The sequence below is a fragment of the Phalangium opilio genome, unplaced genomic scaffold (assembly GCF_054372755.1).
Source record: "Phalangium opilio isolate 3A_F unplaced genomic scaffold, DU_Popi_V2 ptg000089l_1, whole genome shotgun sequence".
Taxonomy (NCBI): Eukaryota; Metazoa; Arthropoda; class Arachnida; order Opiliones; family Phalangiidae; genus Phalangium; species Phalangium opilio.
In genome coordinates this window covers 3,179,810-3,197,225 of record NW_028324194.1, presented here as the reverse complement: position 1 = coordinate 3,197,225, position 17,416 = coordinate 3,179,810, and the positions used below count along the sequence as shown (strand labels likewise).

The 17,416-nt window shown below is 38.7% G+C and overlaps 1 protein-coding gene and 1 long non-coding RNA gene across 3 annotated transcripts; one reads left to right on the top strand and one right to left on the bottom strand.

The window, feature by feature from the left end:
• Positions 1–8,482: 8,482 nt before the first annotated feature.
• On the bottom strand, positions 8,483–10,653 carry LOC149647021 (uncharacterized). The gene is made up of 3 exons (XR_016371852.1): positions 10,367–10,653; positions 10,055–10,278; positions 8,483–9,995 (listed from the first exon to the last, which is right to left on the bottom strand). It is a non-coding gene; the product is annotated as an uncharacterized LOC149647021 (long non-coding RNA).
• Positions 10,189–17,354, top strand: LOC149647020 (uncharacterized). Of its 2 annotated transcripts, none has more exons than XM_089849869.1 (3): positions 10,189–10,298; positions 14,727–15,720; positions 15,807–17,354. In XM_089849869.1, exons 2-3 carry the CDS (start codon positions 15,037–15,039, stop codon positions 16,287–16,289), a joined length of 1,167 nt encoding a protein of 388 aa, XP_089705995.1. In that variant the 5' UTR covers positions 10,189–10,298; positions 14,727–15,036; the 3' UTR covers positions 16,290–17,354. The 2 variants fall into 2 exon arrangements, with proteins under 2 accessions (XP_089705995.1, XP_089705996.1); XM_089849870.1 differs by lacking the exon at positions 10,189–10,298 and adding an exon at positions 13,337–13,675.
• The last annotated feature ends 62 nt before the right edge of the window (positions 17,355–17,416 follow it).

Sequence of the window (17,416 nt, the reverse complement as noted above, 5' to 3'; positions counted from 1 at the left end):
TTTCATTCGTTTCAATGTTGGTTTCCTAGAGTCTTCGACTTCGTCGCTAACTTCTCGACTCTGGTCACTTTCTTTAAAAATCTCGTCCTTCTTGGTTTCCCCCTTTTCCAGTTCTTCATCGCTATTCTCTAACTTGTAAAAATTATCCTCGTCACTTTTTCGATTTTCGTTGACGTTATCTTCATTTGACTCCTCCTCAGATTTTTGAATCTTTTTCGGATCAGTTTCTGTAAAATCTTCTCTGGTGTAGGTCTTGTCTTCGTCAGTTTCGTCATCCGATTCCTCCTCAGACTTGTTAATTTCAATTTTATCATCTTGACTTTCACCTTCCCGTTCCTCCTCAGACTTGTTACTTTCATTTTCATCATCTTCACTTTCACCTTCCCGTTCCCCCTCAGACTTGTTACTTTCATTTTCATCATCTTCACTTTCACCTTCCCGTTCCTCCTCAGACTTGTTACTTTCATTTTCATCATCTTCACTTTCACCTTCCCGTTCCTCCCCAGACTTGTTAGTTTCATTTCCATCATCTTCACTTTCATCATCTGGATCATATTCCTGATCCCCAATAATGATTTTTAAGTCTTGCCCTTCCGCCCAAGACTTGGTGATCCTGTTAATAATTTTAATTCTTTTCTGAAATGTTTTTTGACCGCAGGAAGATAAGATATTTCCAAGGGTATCCAACTGTTGCGTGGCCAGCAGGATCTCCCGATCTCAATCCATGCGATTTTTTTCTTTGGGGCCATCTCAAGGACTTGGTATACCGAAGTGAAGTTCGCGATGTCGAAGACTTACGACAAAGGATAATTGATGGATGTGATAGTATCCGTAACACGCCAGGAATCTTCGAACGTGTTCGTGAATCTTTCAAACGACGCGCGCAAGTTTGCTTAAACGTTGATGGTGCCCATTTTGAACAATTTTTGTAGAACAATGTAATTGGGTTTCATTCGAATTATTGTAAAAGTAATGGGGTTCGATTCGAATTATTGCAAATGTAATGGGGTTCGATTCGAATTATTGCAAATGTAATGGGTTCGATTCGATTTATTGTAAAATTTAAGGGATTCATTCGAATTATTGTAAAAGTAATGTGTCTAATTGAAATAAAGGATAAAAGACTGGTCAGTTACCAGTACATCTGAAGAAACAAGTAACCGATATCTGAGCTACTTTCCTTACCTTTAATTACAATCATAAATAAAAACAAAGGGATTAACGCTTTTGGCCGTTTAACACGTTCACGGTCTTCCACTAGGTTTGAACTTATTTCGATCATCGCCTTATGTTCAATAATCTAAAACAATTGGGTCAAAACCACAATACTAGTGCTATAATTCTGCAAGATCTCCTTGTTTTTTGGCCTACTTTTGAGAGCCCATAACGTCGCAACGGAGCGCTTTACCCCAAAACGGCATAGGACCTTTCGGACTCCTTTTGACCCAAGGAACATGCCTGTTAATTTGTGCCAGACTTTCCAGAAACACCCTGTATGTAGGTAATAATAATAGGGATGCTATTTTATTACTAATTAACAACTTATTTATTACGAGTTACAAATTAAAGAGTTACAATATTTTACAACCTGATGCCTACGGCATCCTAGAGCGAAGTGCCCCAAACGTCCCCTGGCTATTCCCAGCTATTGGTCTGCCTAGTGGCGCCATCTATATATGGTGTACATATATAGCAATACCTTCCCCCTTTTTTTTGTTTGTTTTGTGGGAATACATGGGGATTATGAATCTGTAATTCTAGGAGAGCGGTAGCTCTCTTAGATAAGACTTCATACTGCCTCTAATGTATAAGGAAGGTTATTTGAAAGGTGTTTTGAAAATATTCCACAGAACTACAATCCAGGCCCTGAATATGTGGTTAAAATTTCAAAGAGATTCATCTAATAGTTTATTTTATAAAAAATAAAGTTGCTAAGGGTGGTTTTCATTTACATAAAATTAATCAGCCTTTTTGGCAAAAAACTGGAAAACTCCCATAGAAATAACATGGGATTTTTTAAAAAGAAGACCAAATTGTGGAACGTATACTACAAAAACTATACATTTCTTAGGATTGAAAACGCTTTTAAATGAACGTATGATCTTTATAATAGGTCCTTTTCTACTTTTTATGCACAAAAATTAAGCTTAAGTATGTTTTGTTCAAATTTTTCAAAAATACCTCGATTTGCGATTTTTTCAATTCTAGGAGAGCGGTCGCTCTCTTATATATGACTTGATACTGCCTCTAATGCTAAAGGAGGGTTCTTTGATTGGCCGTTTTTTTTTCGTATTGTGTTTGCTGCTTTGAAATTTTGCCAGTGAACTAACATTTGGGCCCTAATTTTGTGGTTAAATTTTCAAAGAGATCCAACTAATAGTTAATTCTATAAAGAAAAAAGTTGTTAAGGGTGGTTTTAGAATCCATAAAATGAATCCGACATTTGGTGAAAGATACAATATTCTTCCATAGACATAACATGGGAATTTTATAAAAAAAGAGCATTATGTCAGCATGCAGGAAAACTATTCATTCGATACGTTTGGGAACCATCTTAAATGAAAGAGAACAGTTCAATGTAGCGCCTTTTCTTAATTTCATTAAGATCAATTAAGTTAAAGTATTGATTTTTATCATTATTAACACATACTTTGACTTACGTTGTTTTGGTTATTGGAATTACGGCGTTTTACCACTGTTAGAGACACGCATTTTAGCCCTAATTTTTTATATTGGACTTACGGCGTTTTTGTCGTGATTCACGCCGTTAGAGGGATATTAAGCAGGAAAAACATGGCGTTTGAGCTCGGGTGCTTGTAGGTTCTTGTAGGTACTTGTGGGTACTTGTGGGTTATTGTAGGTACTTGTGGGTACTTGTAGGTACTTGTGGGTGCTTGTAGGTACTTGTGGGTGCTTGTAGGTACTTGTGGGTACTTGTAGGTACTTGTGGGTACTTGTAGGTACTTGTGGGTGCTTGTAGGTACTTGTGGGTGCTTGTAGGTACTTGTGGGTACTTGTAGGTACTTGTGGGTGCTTGTAGGTACTTGTGGGTGCTTGTATGTACTTGTGGGTACTTGCGGGTGCTTGTAGATACTTGTGGGTGCTTGTAGGTACTTGTGGGTACTTGAAGGTACTTGTGGGTGCTTGTAGGTACTTTTCGGAGCTTGTAGGTACTTGTGGGTGCTTGTAGGTACTTGTGGGTACTTGTAGGTGCTTGTAAGTACATGTGGGTGCTTGTAGGTACTTGTGGGTACTTGTAGGTACTTGTGGGTACATGTAGATACTTGTGAGTACTTGTGGGTACTTGTGGGTGCTTGTCGGTACTTGTGGGTGCTTGTGGGTGCTTGTAGGTACTTGTGGGTGCTTGTAGGTACTTGTGGGTACTTGTAGGTACTTGTGGGTACATGTAGATACTTGTGAGTACTTGTGGGTGCTTGTAGGTACTTGTGGGTGCTTGTGGGTACTTGTGGGTGCTTGTAGGTACTTGTGGGTGCTTGTAGGTACTTGTAGGTGCTTGTAGGTACTTGTGGGTGCTTGTAGGTACTTGTGGGTGCTTGTAGGTACTTGTGGGTGCTTGTAGGTACTTGTGGGCACTTGTAGGTACTTGTGGGCACTTGTAGGTACTTGTGGCTACTTGTAGGTACTTGTGGGTGCTTGTAGGTACTTGTGGGTGCTTGTAGCTACTTGTGGGTGCTTGTAGCTACTTTTGGGTACTTGTGGGTGCTTGTGGGTACTTGTGGGTGCTTGTAGGTACTTGTGGGTGCTTGTGGGTACTTGTGGGTGCTTGTAGGTACTTGTGGGTGCTTGTAGGTACTTGTAGGTGCTTGTAGGTACATGTGGGTGCTTGTAGGTACTTGTGGGCACTTGTAGGTACTTGTGGGTGCTTGTAGGTACTTGTGGGCACTTGTAGGTACTTGTGGGCACTTGTAGGTACTTGTGGCTACTTGTAGGTACTTGTGGGTGCTTGTAGGTACTTGTGGGTGCTTGTAGCTACTTGTGGGTGCTTGTAGCTACTTTTGGGTACTTGTGGGTGCTTGTGGGTACTTGTGGGTGCTTGTGGGTACTTGTGGGTGCTTATAGGTACCTTTGGGTGCTTGTGGGTACTTGTGGGTGCTTGTAGGTACTTGTAGGTGCTTGTAGGTACATGTGGGTGCTTGTAGGTACTTGTGGGCACTTGTAGGTACTTGTATGTACTTGTGGTTACTTGTAGGTACTTGTGGGTGCTTGTAGGTACTTTTATTGTTTTATAGGTTATTTTGACACGTTATCTCCCAAAAGTAATTAATGTAATGATAAAATGTTTTCGGGGAATGGAATTGTGGTCGAAAAGCCGAGATAAGTAAATTTTTGAAATTGATTACCAGTAAAATAATTTATTTCAACGGAAAACGGTAATGGAACGTTGTTTTTTCTTAAGCATGCATTTAAGTTTCAATTAAAAAGAAAAATTAATATCTGATCCTTCAGACAAATGATAACCTCAGTCTTATCGATACTTTTTAGGTCTTGATTCTAATCAAGACCTTTTTGATTAATTTAAATTGGGCTTAATAAAATTTTTACGAGTGGCTAAAAGTGCGCCTTTTTTTTAGGGTAGAAATGAAATAAAAATATAGGGTTACAATAAATGAACTAATTAGCAGCAATAATTTGGAAAAGCAGCAGTATATAGGGGTTAAAGCATACCCAATTTAGTAATATTTTGGAAAAGGGGAAATTTACTCAGTTGATAAACCTTGATATTAAAGGGGCTGGCCGGAGCTGTTGGGGTGAAGTGGGGGTCAAACTGTTGGTAAGCATATTGCTTACCGCCCACCGCGACGGTGGCGCCATTCCTTATGGCCAAAGAGCTGGGTGTTTTCCCCCTGAACTAAGGCCGGACTTCACCACAACAGCGCCGGTTAGCCCCTTTAACAAAAACAGGCGAACATTTAGCCGTTCATAAAAGAATTCGCGTTGGACAAAAAAAAAATTATTACAAGTTGGGAAAACCAAAATATTACCTCTCCGTGTCGAGAAGATTATATAAACTTAAGTATCCAATGAAAACGTCGACCTTTTTGCCCTCATCCTTTCCCGCGCTTTGCGCTTCCGCATTTCATCCTTACTCTCAACATTATCTTCCTCCATTTTACATACAAAAATCAAATACTCACAAAAAGAAGTGGCAAAAACCTGCTGGCTCTTTACAACCACTTAATTTGACTTAATATCCAATTTCCAACAACAATAATATACCAGTAGTTTAATTGACAACCTACTAGCATCGAAATTCTCATTAAGAATGGCTCCCGCGGATAAAAAAGGCCAATTTTCAACTAGGTGGGCGTTATCTCATTAGATTTGAAAAATATCATTTGTCTTTTTTACCAATGCCTAACCGTTTGGATTTTTTTAAAGCAATCTTAGCATCAAAAAATAAATGTTTTATATTCTTATTAAGAATAAAACAAGAGGATAAAAAAAGTCTGTCCTCTCGTATTTTTTAAGCTTTTATCATGATTACTCTATACAACAGTAACAAGGAGTATAAACCCATTAGTGGAAGCAGTATTTTTTTTTCGAAACAATTTCGCTTATGTTTATCCTCTCTAGACTTCGCTAAAAACGTATTACTCCTACGTAAAATATTAATAGACAGGCAAGGATTCATACCGTTAAAGAAGGAGCGCAATATTATCCATATTTTCATTTCATATACAGAGAAAAGAAATTATTATGTTTCTGAGAGGAGCTTCCCATTTTTGTTGTTGTTTTGAAAAATATATCGCAATGCACGGGCCTTGATAGATAAAGGAGGCAATGAATGAAATATATCACAATGCACGCGCCTTGATAGATATAGGAGGCAATGAATGAAATATATCACAATGCACGGGCATTGAAAGATATAGGAGGCAATGAAGGAAATATAATGCATGCACGGGCCTTGGTAGATATAGGAGGCAATGATAATCTCTCTCTTTGCACGAGAGGTTTATCTTTAATAATTAAATAAATGTAATTATTTTTAATTATTTTAATCTTCAATAATTAACATTAATAATAGTTAAATCGTTTAAAATAAAGTTATACCTATTATCATCTCAAACTTTGCTAATATTGACGTTTAAAGTGAAGGGTACCCCTCTTGCCCGCTTTCTTTAGATTTATATAATAGTAAGGAAAAAGCGCAATTGCGAAAACCTTTGGTGGCGATCCCACCTTAGGGAGGCTAGACGTTTCTCGTAACCCTAGCTGATCGCCGCGTATATCCTAAACCAAACGATGATAATGGAGTAGAAGCCAATGGTACAGATTGGTGTCTATGTGGAATAGACGGAAGACTAGTGGATGGTGGTGTTAGAAGCAGGGCCGGAAATAAGAAAAATTTCTTAAAGGACATGTGTCCAGTGACCCCCCTATTTGACTAGAAAATTTATTGGACATTGTCCACTGACGTGTGCATAGTGTCTCATCTTCATTGTCAAGCTATCAAAACTTCGGAAAAGTTATTGGTCAAAATGTCCAGTGACCCCCTTAGTGTTTAAAAAAAGTATGGGACATTTTAAAATTTTATTGGACAATGTCCAGTGTCCTGTGCTTATTTCCGGCCCTGGTTAGAAGCCAATGATACAGATTGGTGTCTATGTGGAGTAGACGGAAGACCAGTGGATGGTGGTGTTTAGGAGCCAGTATGTACAGACTGGTGTCCAAGTGGGATGGACAAAGACCAGCAGAAGATGGTGGTGATTAGAAGCCAGTATGTACAGACTGGTGTCCAAGTGGAATGGACGAAGACAAGAAGATGGTGGGGTGATTAGAAGCCAGTAAGTACAGACTGGTGTTCGTGTGGGATGGACAAAGACCAGAAGATGGTGGTGTGAGAACTCAAGTAGAGGAGCCATTTCCGTGACTGTGAAAGCAGTTCGGAAATGGCGAACACGTTTGCTCCGATACGCAAACTGCGAACGCGGTCACGTGGGTGTAACAACGGACAGACAGACACACAGACAGACACACAGACACAGACAGACACACACACAGACACGGCCGTTACAGAACCTCTCCTGGACTACGTCACACGGAGAGGTAAAAAGATTCACTTACCTTACGTTTAGAGTACAGATTATTACCAATGAGATAGATAGAGTTACAATTCAAATCGGCTTACCACGAAACACATTGTTTTTACCAAGCACGTTTATCAAAACATGACAGCGCCATCTGTGAGCCTCTAGTGGAACTTATTACAACTTTAGTCGCTTATTTACAATCAGAAACATCGTTATGATTTTTATTTCATCTATTTATTAGATTAAAAAGGACTAGAGTTTTTATTATTTAACTCGCGTATTTTATTTAACACGTTTAAAAAACTATCTTGACAGCTTGTTACGCAGATTATAGCAGCAGACGGTAATAAAAAAGTTCTAAAAGTGGCGCCACCTGTATTTGATAAAGATTCATGTTCGACAAAAGGTGTATTGCGAAACGTCGATCTCGAGATCTCACGTTGTGACTCTAGGTTTATTGTATAGGGACAGGGCAAACCCATTCTTGCCACGTCATAGACTTATAGCGATTTCCACTGACTGCACTAGAGCACTCTAAGTGCACTCTCGGCGCGTTTTCGTCCGCCACTGGGAACACGAGTGCAACACGCGCCCAGAATCGCCATTTCCACTGACCACAAAAACTGCCCGAGAACTGCTCTTTCGTGCTCTGAAAAATTCGACGGAGCGACGGTGCTCGAGTATGACGTAATGAAATTAAAATGGCGGACCACGCGGTATCTCATACAAGACAGGCTCTCGCTTATGCTTATATATTTCTGGAATCATCTTCTGAAAGTTCTGAAGATGAAGAATACGAGGTTTTATCATTACTTTAAAGATATTACGCCTCGTCCTTAAACCAATAATTATATCAGAGACGTTGTCGATCATTACTCAAAATAGATTTTTTGTAAATTAATTGAAATGTTAAGTCTATTAATTGGTTTCAGCTCATTTGCGCCAAGATATACACACTTTATTACAATTTCGTCTCCGGCGCCAATTTTGATTATTCAGAGCGCGCTCGGACCTCTCGATCGTGTTCCACTGACGAAACTATTTTCTCCAAAACTCGCTGAGGGCAGTTACGTCATCCTAACCTTGAGAGCACTCTTTGGAGCAGTCAGTGGAAATCGCTATTATATCTCTTACCTCGATTCCATCCCCCTAACAGGGGAATTTCAGTACCGCACCTACAAACGCTCCCCTATGTAGAGGTATAAAATGACGTCGGATGTTCTTTCCCTCCCTGACAAACGCCCTCTCCCTATATATTCTATCTCATTGATTATTACCATTTAATATTTTATTTTATTTATTCCTGGCGAATAATTATTATAATAATAAAGAAATAATCTATGTCCACAGCAGTTAAATAAAGAGAAATGATTTATGAATCTATATATTTTTAATAAAACAGAAATCCTGAAGTTTATTATCTCTTGTCAGCACGCACAAAGCTAGGTTACATAGAGACCCAGCTTTGCGCGTCGCGAGCAGCGCAGCGTCCGTGAGCGCGGATCGAGTGGGCTATGATGTAACAGAGCATACAAAATAAGCTGTCGTCTGATATAGGTAGCTGCCTATCCTGTAGAGTAAAAACAAATACAAATTTCCTCACGCGCATTCTTTGTCCATGTTATAGGCATGGATAAAGAATGCGCGTGCGGAAAGTCGTTTTCACACTATAGGATAAGCAACTCCTATCTCGAACGACAGCTTATTCTGTATATAACCAGGAGTTCATAATAACCCCACTTCGGGGGGGGGGGAAGTATGAAACTGGCCATAGAGCTAATGGTAAAAATCGCGAACAACAAGATTCTGTCGTTGCGCATAGAAAGGATTAGCCTGTTTATGGACATACAACCTTACAGTATATCATAGTAGTATCTATGCTCCTTGGTTTTCGTTCCAAAACTTCCGTTGGCTGGGATCTCCGTCGAAAAGAAAAATGGCGATATGGTGGACGTAGAAACAAGTTGCAATTCTTATATTAAAGATACTGGGAATAAATTTGTCCAAACCGTTTTAATTTAACCACGGAATTCTCATTCACACATATCACAACAAAACATTATTGACGATCGTTTAAATGTTTCGTAGAAAACTAGAAATTCCGACTAAAAGCCAACTTCTTAGCCAAGGCTTAATTTACACTGTTCCGACAGAAGCAGACGTGAGCCATTTTCGCTCCCAAAATCACAAGATAAAAATAGTGCTAAACCGGAAGTGTGTAAGTTAATTCGCGTGGGCGCTTAAAAATGGGGTAACTATTTCTTAGGGAGTTAAGCGGTGTATGAATCCGCTGAGCTTTACGGCGAAACTTTGTTGTTACGGGCTTTTTAACCAGTTTCGTACTTCGGGTTATTATGAACTCCTGATATAACGTAGTTTTGTGCGTGCTGACAACAGGCGAATGAAATATTCATGTTCAGGATTCAAAATATGCTGAAGTTTTTTAGCCTCTTGTCAGCACTCCACTCCTCTCTCCTTCCAGCTTGCATCACTATTCCCAAGTACGCTCCTTACCCAATGGATTTAAGTTGTAATTATTAAAGGAGAGGCTCAGATTTTAATTAAAAAAAGGGTCCAACAAATTAAGAAACTGGTTTTTGACTTGCAAACTTCTTTTATATCGAAGCCTGATTGCCATTTGCCAGTAAAAATTTTACCACCAGCGTGGGAAATAAGGCGGTGGCACAGGGCAAATGTCCAGTTAAAAAATTAGACCGGAGGTGATAAAGTGGTCCACGGGACCTCTAAGATTATTCAAGGGTAACCAGAGTCCAGGCATTATCTCAACTATTTTAATTATCCTCTTATTTAGTTAAGCAGACGACGTGCCCTTGTCAATGGCCATGAACCAGAGGTTGCTTGCAGGCCCATTGTCCAGTTTTAAAATAATCCTTATTCCCCAACCAACAAATGAACAAGTTGGGTTAGTCTAGTCTCCATCTAAGCAGGAATACATAGATTTAGTACTTGGAATCTATAAGTGGCCATAGACCCCATACAAATATCTGATTGACTGTGAAGGGAAGCGCCAAAAACTTTTAAACCACCTGCTCCTCCTTCCTCGCGTCTCATTGGTTAAGCGAATGTGTGGGACAGATCGAGATCATGACCTTTTAAGCTGTCGTCTGCATCAGTTTCGGCTCCGAAATGGTCGGAAAGTGCGAGAACTTGGAACAGTTTGACGTTAACGACGTTTTAGAGGCGGAAATTTCTCTAACTGTAACTAAAGTCGACGATTTAGAAGTTAGTGTAGCTCGAAATTCAGTATTGAAAACGAATGCTATAATAATTTCGAAAAAAGATGACGTTACCTCCCCTTAAACCCTAAGCCTTTGCATAGGGATACTGATGTTTTGTTTTTGTATAACTTTGGTGAAGAGTGGAAGGAATTAAATTTTACTCCACCCTGTGAGAATAGTAATATCGAGTTTTTAATGGAAAGCAAGTCTCGCCTTTTTTTAGAAACGTAATCCTTGGTCTACTTGTTCAGACGACGTATCATGTTTACATTTGGGTTCACCGCGCATAGGTCGTGAAAGTCGCGGTGCAGGTCGCAAAATACGTCCAATAAATTATGCATGACGTCAACGGTGACGGTTTCTACACCGCCTCCCCTTTCAGTCAGACACCCAGGCCCATAAAATGGCCTCTTAAGGATTCCAAGTAGTAAATCTATGTATTCCTGATCTAAGGGATAGGATCACGTGACTAATAAAGTTTACTGTAGTACCATCTGTCGTTGAGCGACGAAAATAAATCTCTTATTTTTCCGATTGGTTTAGAGTCTGACTCTTGGGGTAAAACGGGTTCTGCGCATGGCAAAATCTAGCCAATCAGGTTATCCCTTTCTCACCTCAAAACCCAAGCTCGAGATCTGAGCCGTTATAAAAATTCAAAAGATTTGTTGGTTGGGTCTATTGTAAATACCAAACCCGCGGTTGGGCTAAATTCATTAGAAACTTTGGCGGGATACGGTCAAAAGGAATTCTGCGCAATGGGAATATACCTATTTAGACAAATCTAGCCGACTTGTTGGAAATGTTGTTCTATTATTAAAGCCAAGAAAGTTCATTTATTCTTCATGTTGAACCATCACTTTAAACATATTTTGCTCAAAATTTGAGTAAAGGAAGTCCTTTTCTCAATATAAAATGAAAGTCATTGTGGCTTACGTTATTAATATAGCCACAAGGTGTTAGATTATTCACCTTGTGGTAAAAGATACCTCCACTTTTTAATTGTTTTTCTAAAATATTAAAATTCTTGTTAAAATAAAGATTTAAAAAATTTAAATCATATACTAACGTATTAAAAACATGTTACATTAAATAACACCTGGCAAGCGTTGATGTTTAGCTTAGTGTTAAAGGCCAACTTCCACCGAAAAGGGTTCTTACGAACTGAAGACCGTGCATCGATTCTTAACAATAGAGCGACCGTGCCAATTTTCGAGTCCCCACTGGGGCAAAATTTGGAGGGGTTTTTACGAACTGAAAACCTTACTATGCGGGTTCTCACGAACTGAAGATAAACAATAGGAAGTCTCTTAAATATTTTATTCCCGATTTTTACGACCCTCTGAAGGAAAATATCTATTGTTTATCTTCAGTTCGTAAGAACCCCCGTATCAAGGTTATCAGTTCGTATGAACCCCTCAAAATTTTGTCCAGCGGGGATTCGAAAATCGGCACGGTCGCTCCATTGTTACTCTCGATGCATGGTTTTCAGTTCGTAAGAACCCTTTTCGATGGAAGACGGCCTTTAAGATTTTTCTATGTTTACCTCTTAAACGTGATTAAATAAGAAGTGTTTCTAGTTGGAACACATTTTTAGGATCCTTAGACAAACAGAGATGTAATTTGACATCAACATTGAAGCAATAAACATTAACTCACACCAATGTTTAACTTTATAACATGTTCAGATGTTGCAAACCTAAACACTTTTTTTTCTGTGAAGGGATCATCCATTTATTTGAGTTTGTAAAGCGGGAAGATTTGAGGGATCATGCATAAAAATGTTTGGACTAAAATGTTTATTTAAATATTGGAAACGCATATATTTCTTATGTATTAATTATTAAAAAGAGAAATTTTATACTAATTATTATTAGAAAGATAAAATTTATTACAATTATTATTAGAAAGAGAAATTTTATACTAAATATTAGGGTTGTAAGTCGGAAAATTTTCCGCGGAAAATTTTCCGCTCGGAAAATTTTCCGGAAAATGACCGAGCTATATTTTTCCGGAAAATTTTCCGTATTTTTCCGCTACCTGTTTTTCAATTAAAAAGTTAAAACTTTAAAACTTTTCAATTGCCTTTCTTTTCAAAACATTCATTATTTGGTTTTAGGTGAATTCGGAGGGGTAAAAAATTGTCCAAGGGCACAGAGTCTAGTGACCCCTATTCTCTATAGGAAAAGCTCACTCATTTGCTATCGCTTGCATGCATAGGGTTACTGTTTGCTCTTATGACGGTATAAGGCGTTAGAGAGTCGAGACCTAACCGTTAAGAGACCCAAGTGAAACTAAAATTATCAGGCATAAAGGATAGTGATCGTCTGCGTCATTGTAAGGGAAACGAGGTGTTATGTTGTTAATGTTATTAAGTTTGTTAACCCTGTTTTAAGTCACAAATTATGGGAAAATCAACCACTAATATTTGGTGGTACTTTAATAGATCTACTAAAGATGGCAAAATAACTGGAGAATGTTTTAAATCTTTAAAAGTTAGATAAACTGACTCAAAGCTCACATAATTGCTAGTTTTATATTTTTCCGATTAGCGGAAAATTTTCCGCTAAGAGGAAAATTTTCCGGAAAAGTTTCCGGAAAATTTTCCGCGTTTTATTTTTCCGGAAAATTTACAACCCTACTAAATATTATTAGAAAAAGAAAATTTATAATAATTATTATTATTAGAAAGAGAAAATTTATAATAATAATTACTATTAGAAAGAGAAAATTTATAATAATTATTTTTAGAAAGAGAAAATTTATAATTAGAAGGATAAAGTTTATAATAATTATTAAATTAGAAGCATAAAATTTTTAATTATTAAATTAGAAAGATGAAATTTTTTAATTATTAAATTAGAAAGATGAAATTTTTAATTATTAAATTAGAAAGATAAAAACCATATCATTATAATTATTAGACAGTTAAAATAATTATTATTATTAGATTGTTAAAATAATTATTGTTATTAGACAGTTAAAATAATTATTGTTAGAAACGCAAAAAGAAGTTTGTTAGAAATACAATAATTATTATTATACGAAAAACAAGCCTTTAGTCCTTTTCCTCCAAGCAACGCTCCAGGCAGTTTACGCGTCTCCCGTTTGTTCTCTCTCTCTCCTCTCTCCCCAGCACCATACGAAACATGATTTTATTACGACACGTGTTGCAATCACCCGCGAAAAGCAGATTTTAAATTTAAACCCGTAATCTTAAGAGCGCACCAAGCGGCGAACTAAAACACCAAAAATAAATCCTCGAAAGCTAGCATGCGCGGGCCTTGATTAACGTAGGGTCCGCACTAGTGCACCTCGTTAGCAGTTCGCCTTGAGTAAAGAAATACTACAAACCTTACCATTTACTTTTTTCATAATTTATAAGTAATATATGGATATATTTTTCGTAATTTCGATGCCTTTAGTAGTTTTGTAGCTATAATGATCAGTTTCATTTTTATATTCCAAGGACATTTTTTAATATTGTTATTTGAAATAGTTGTTTATATATTATTTAAGCTATACTACATATGTATATAGCATAAACCTTCCTAACTGATTACAAGAACAACGCTAAGGTGGTTCCGATACCTTCGGCGAAAATAGAAAAATATCCTATTCTCGTCAAGGTTCGCGAGCGGGCAGCGGAACACAGCGCGGCCCGAACCGAGATGGTTCAGCGCATCCGCACCGGCGGCAATGGTTCAGCGGCGTATGTATGCATCCACCTTAATGAAGAGACATTAACGGGATCGTCATCGCCTAGCTCGAGACCATTATCGCCAAGCTCAGAACCACCACATACCCATCCCAAAGAAGAATTCTCGGAATCCTTTGATATAAGGAAAACCACTGAGATGGAACCACCAGAGTTGGATTAAGAACTCTAATCAGATAAGACGAAGCAATAATGAAATAAACTAAACAAGAATTCAGTCTTAGAGAAACTACTTCACCACGTTAAGAGTTGCAAAATATGATATTGGATTCTTGCATATTACGCGGTAAAACCTATACTTTCATTGGATTTCCACTGATGAAAGAGGATATTTCAAATTGACATTTTAATATTAATTTTTTTATAGAGTAGTGTATTTAAAAAAAACATTTCAACTATTTATACGTGAAATTTAGCGATTGCCACATATCCATGTCTCTTGTAGATAATGCGATTTTTAGTATTTTATTTTAATTTAATGTGGTTCGACTGTAGTAAAATCATTTAAAAAGATACTTTTAAGTCTTTCAGTAACTTTTATATTGTTTTCTTTTAGACATTAGGCCTTAAAGCCTCAAATTTGTTCACTAGTGCCAGGATATTTACCAATACGAGAGCACTTTACTTCTAGTCCCTTTTCTTACTTACTATAATTCATAGTTGTTCACGAGAAGTTTCAGAGTGTGTGTTCTTCAATCATTCATTTAACTGTTTCAGATTTAATCAGGTCATGACGGGAAGGACATTTGGGTTATGATATCAGATGCAGACAAGTGTATATCCGTACGAAACATTCAGGATCTCCAACAACTTTATCTTGCATTTGGGTTATAGAAGCGCGCCACAATACCAGTTCCTTCTCTGTGAAACCAAGACCAACGTCAAAGTCAAAATCACTCCGGACCCTATCGCCCACAACCAATTCCTCAAAGACCGTCCTATAAATTGGTAGTTGAGAGGCAACAGTCATCTTCTTACCAACAATCATCGTCTTATCAACCTCAACCTGTATACAAACCGTAGTCTCATGACACCCACTGTTTCTTACCCCGCTCCGGCACCATCCGTTGTTCAAAAACCAGTGGACGAATACCAAACTTTATCATCAAGTTCTTCGTCATTTAAACCAGTCAATAGCGGATCCAACTACCAGTCTGATCAGTCATACGGAACTAGAATTTCTACTTCTCAGGGACACTACAAACCTCAAACTTTGGACTCGAGCAATTACCCTACAAGAACCGTAGTTTCGTCCCAAAGCTCACCCGGATACCAAAGTTCTCAAGGTTCATACATCAAGGACGCCAAACAACCCGATTATCTTAATGGTGCCAGTTACCCGCCACAACGTGACGCCAAGTACGTCGGTGTACAGTCGAACGTGCAATCGAATGTACAATCGGTGTCTCCATCAGTGTCCAGACCAGTTTATCAAGACCAGAGGGCTAAGGGTCCAGCACCGTCAACCTCATCGGACGGACGACAATACTATCAAGGTCAAGATGGCATTTATGAAGTAGCCAATACCGGGCACGTGCAACAACAGGAACTCTTCGACTCGAAGGAGCCTTGCATTTGTGTACCATTTTACTTGTGTAAGGATGAATATTTGAGCAATTCCGCCAGGGAAAGTGACGGTCCGGCCGTAGACATTGATGAACGGTCTGCTAGGAAGTCTAATGTTACCAGAAGATGTTTTCCAGCTAATGACGTAAGTTTAACGCCCAAATTTCATTTTTTTAAGTTAATTCAATACCTTGTACTTAGAGATGTTTATGATTCTTTGAACATACTTAGACTGAAATACCAGCTTACGCTAGAGATGTCATGTCCCGTTTCGTCGGAGGATCCAACAGTTGCGGTCTTCTCCGAAGGTGCTGCAAGGTCCCACCGTCTGGAGGGTTTGAGAACCTACCTAATGGCTTCCAAGGAGGCGTTCCACAAGGATTCCCTCAAGGTTTTCCACAAGACGGCTTCCGACAACATCAAGGATCTGACGTTCAGAGCGATTTCCAACAAGAGTACGTACCCGTTCAAGAGCACAACCAAAACCAACAACATGGCGGCCCCTTACCCAATCACATTGTTGGCATTCAATCTGGTGGACACCCACCACATCGACCCGGACAAGGCATCCCGATTAACAACTTCCCTCATCGGCAACCTCAACATATCCAACACGTAGATCAATTTCAAGGAAGTTACAACCAACACCACCAACAAAATCAACACCAACAGAGCATCAACAGACCAGTTTACGAACCCGCAACTTCCATTTAGAGACCCATACCTCAGTTCAATCAAGATGATAAAATTCATTGCCCACCCATATCCACTGCTGCCATTGTACCAGGAGCTCAACAAGGTCACGTTAAGCCTTACCAGAAGTTCATTAAATTAGCCTAGATGGGGGTGGTAGAGGCGGTAGAGGATGTGGTTGTTTCGAGGTGTGGAAAGTGGTTAGGGTTCCCACTGCCACAAAAATTGACGGTGTAGTATTCGAGCGGGTGTGTAGTGGCATCTAAAGATGATAGTGCTCAGGTTTTACCATAAGTTTATCATGCCTCTAAGTAGAGAAATGGCTGCTACTCCTATGGCAATAGTGTTTGTCTGGCTCCCTTTAATGAAACCCTATACTCTCTCCGTATCATTTATCACCTCAACTTCAATACAAAATTGTACTGCCTAGCCTAGCGTTTCATTTATCCCTTTTAGAATGTTTCAGGACTGAAACCGCCTCTATCTGACGAGAGAGAGAGAGAGGGGGGGATTTTGGGGTTGCTTAAGTAAAATTCGTCCCCCCCCAATGCATGCCTATACGAAACGTAAAAATCTCCTTTATTCCATTGGATGATTTTTTTTTTCATGAGACCAATTTAGTAATCGTCTCGACCGCTTGGTGGCTGCACCACGACAGAAATTTCAAAATTTTCTCTCTTCGGATCTTAGCGCTATACGAGTTCTGACGTCACAGTAGCCTGAAGAAGATGCCCAGTTGTAACCCACATTTGTGTACTTAGAGGCATGATAAACTGTTTGAAATTGTTGGCGATGAACATACAGTACAGGAAAAATAGGTTTTAACCCAGAAAAAATTGAACCAAAGCTGAGAATTTCAGACCTTATAGATTTTTGGGCGCTCTTTAACGTGGTGTGGTCTCCCACACTATCCCATTGGTGGAATTTCCGCCATATTGAAAAATGGCGGACAAAATCGAGAAAACGTTTAATAACTCTGGTTCTACTCAACCGATTAACACGTAACTAGGCTTCAATTGTAGATTACCTTCAAACACATATTTCATCTTTTAAGATATTTTGCCCTACAACTAACCAGAAGTTCACAATCTGACCCTGAAGATTAGCCTCATATAAAAAATGGGAATTTAAAGCATTTTATGATTTAT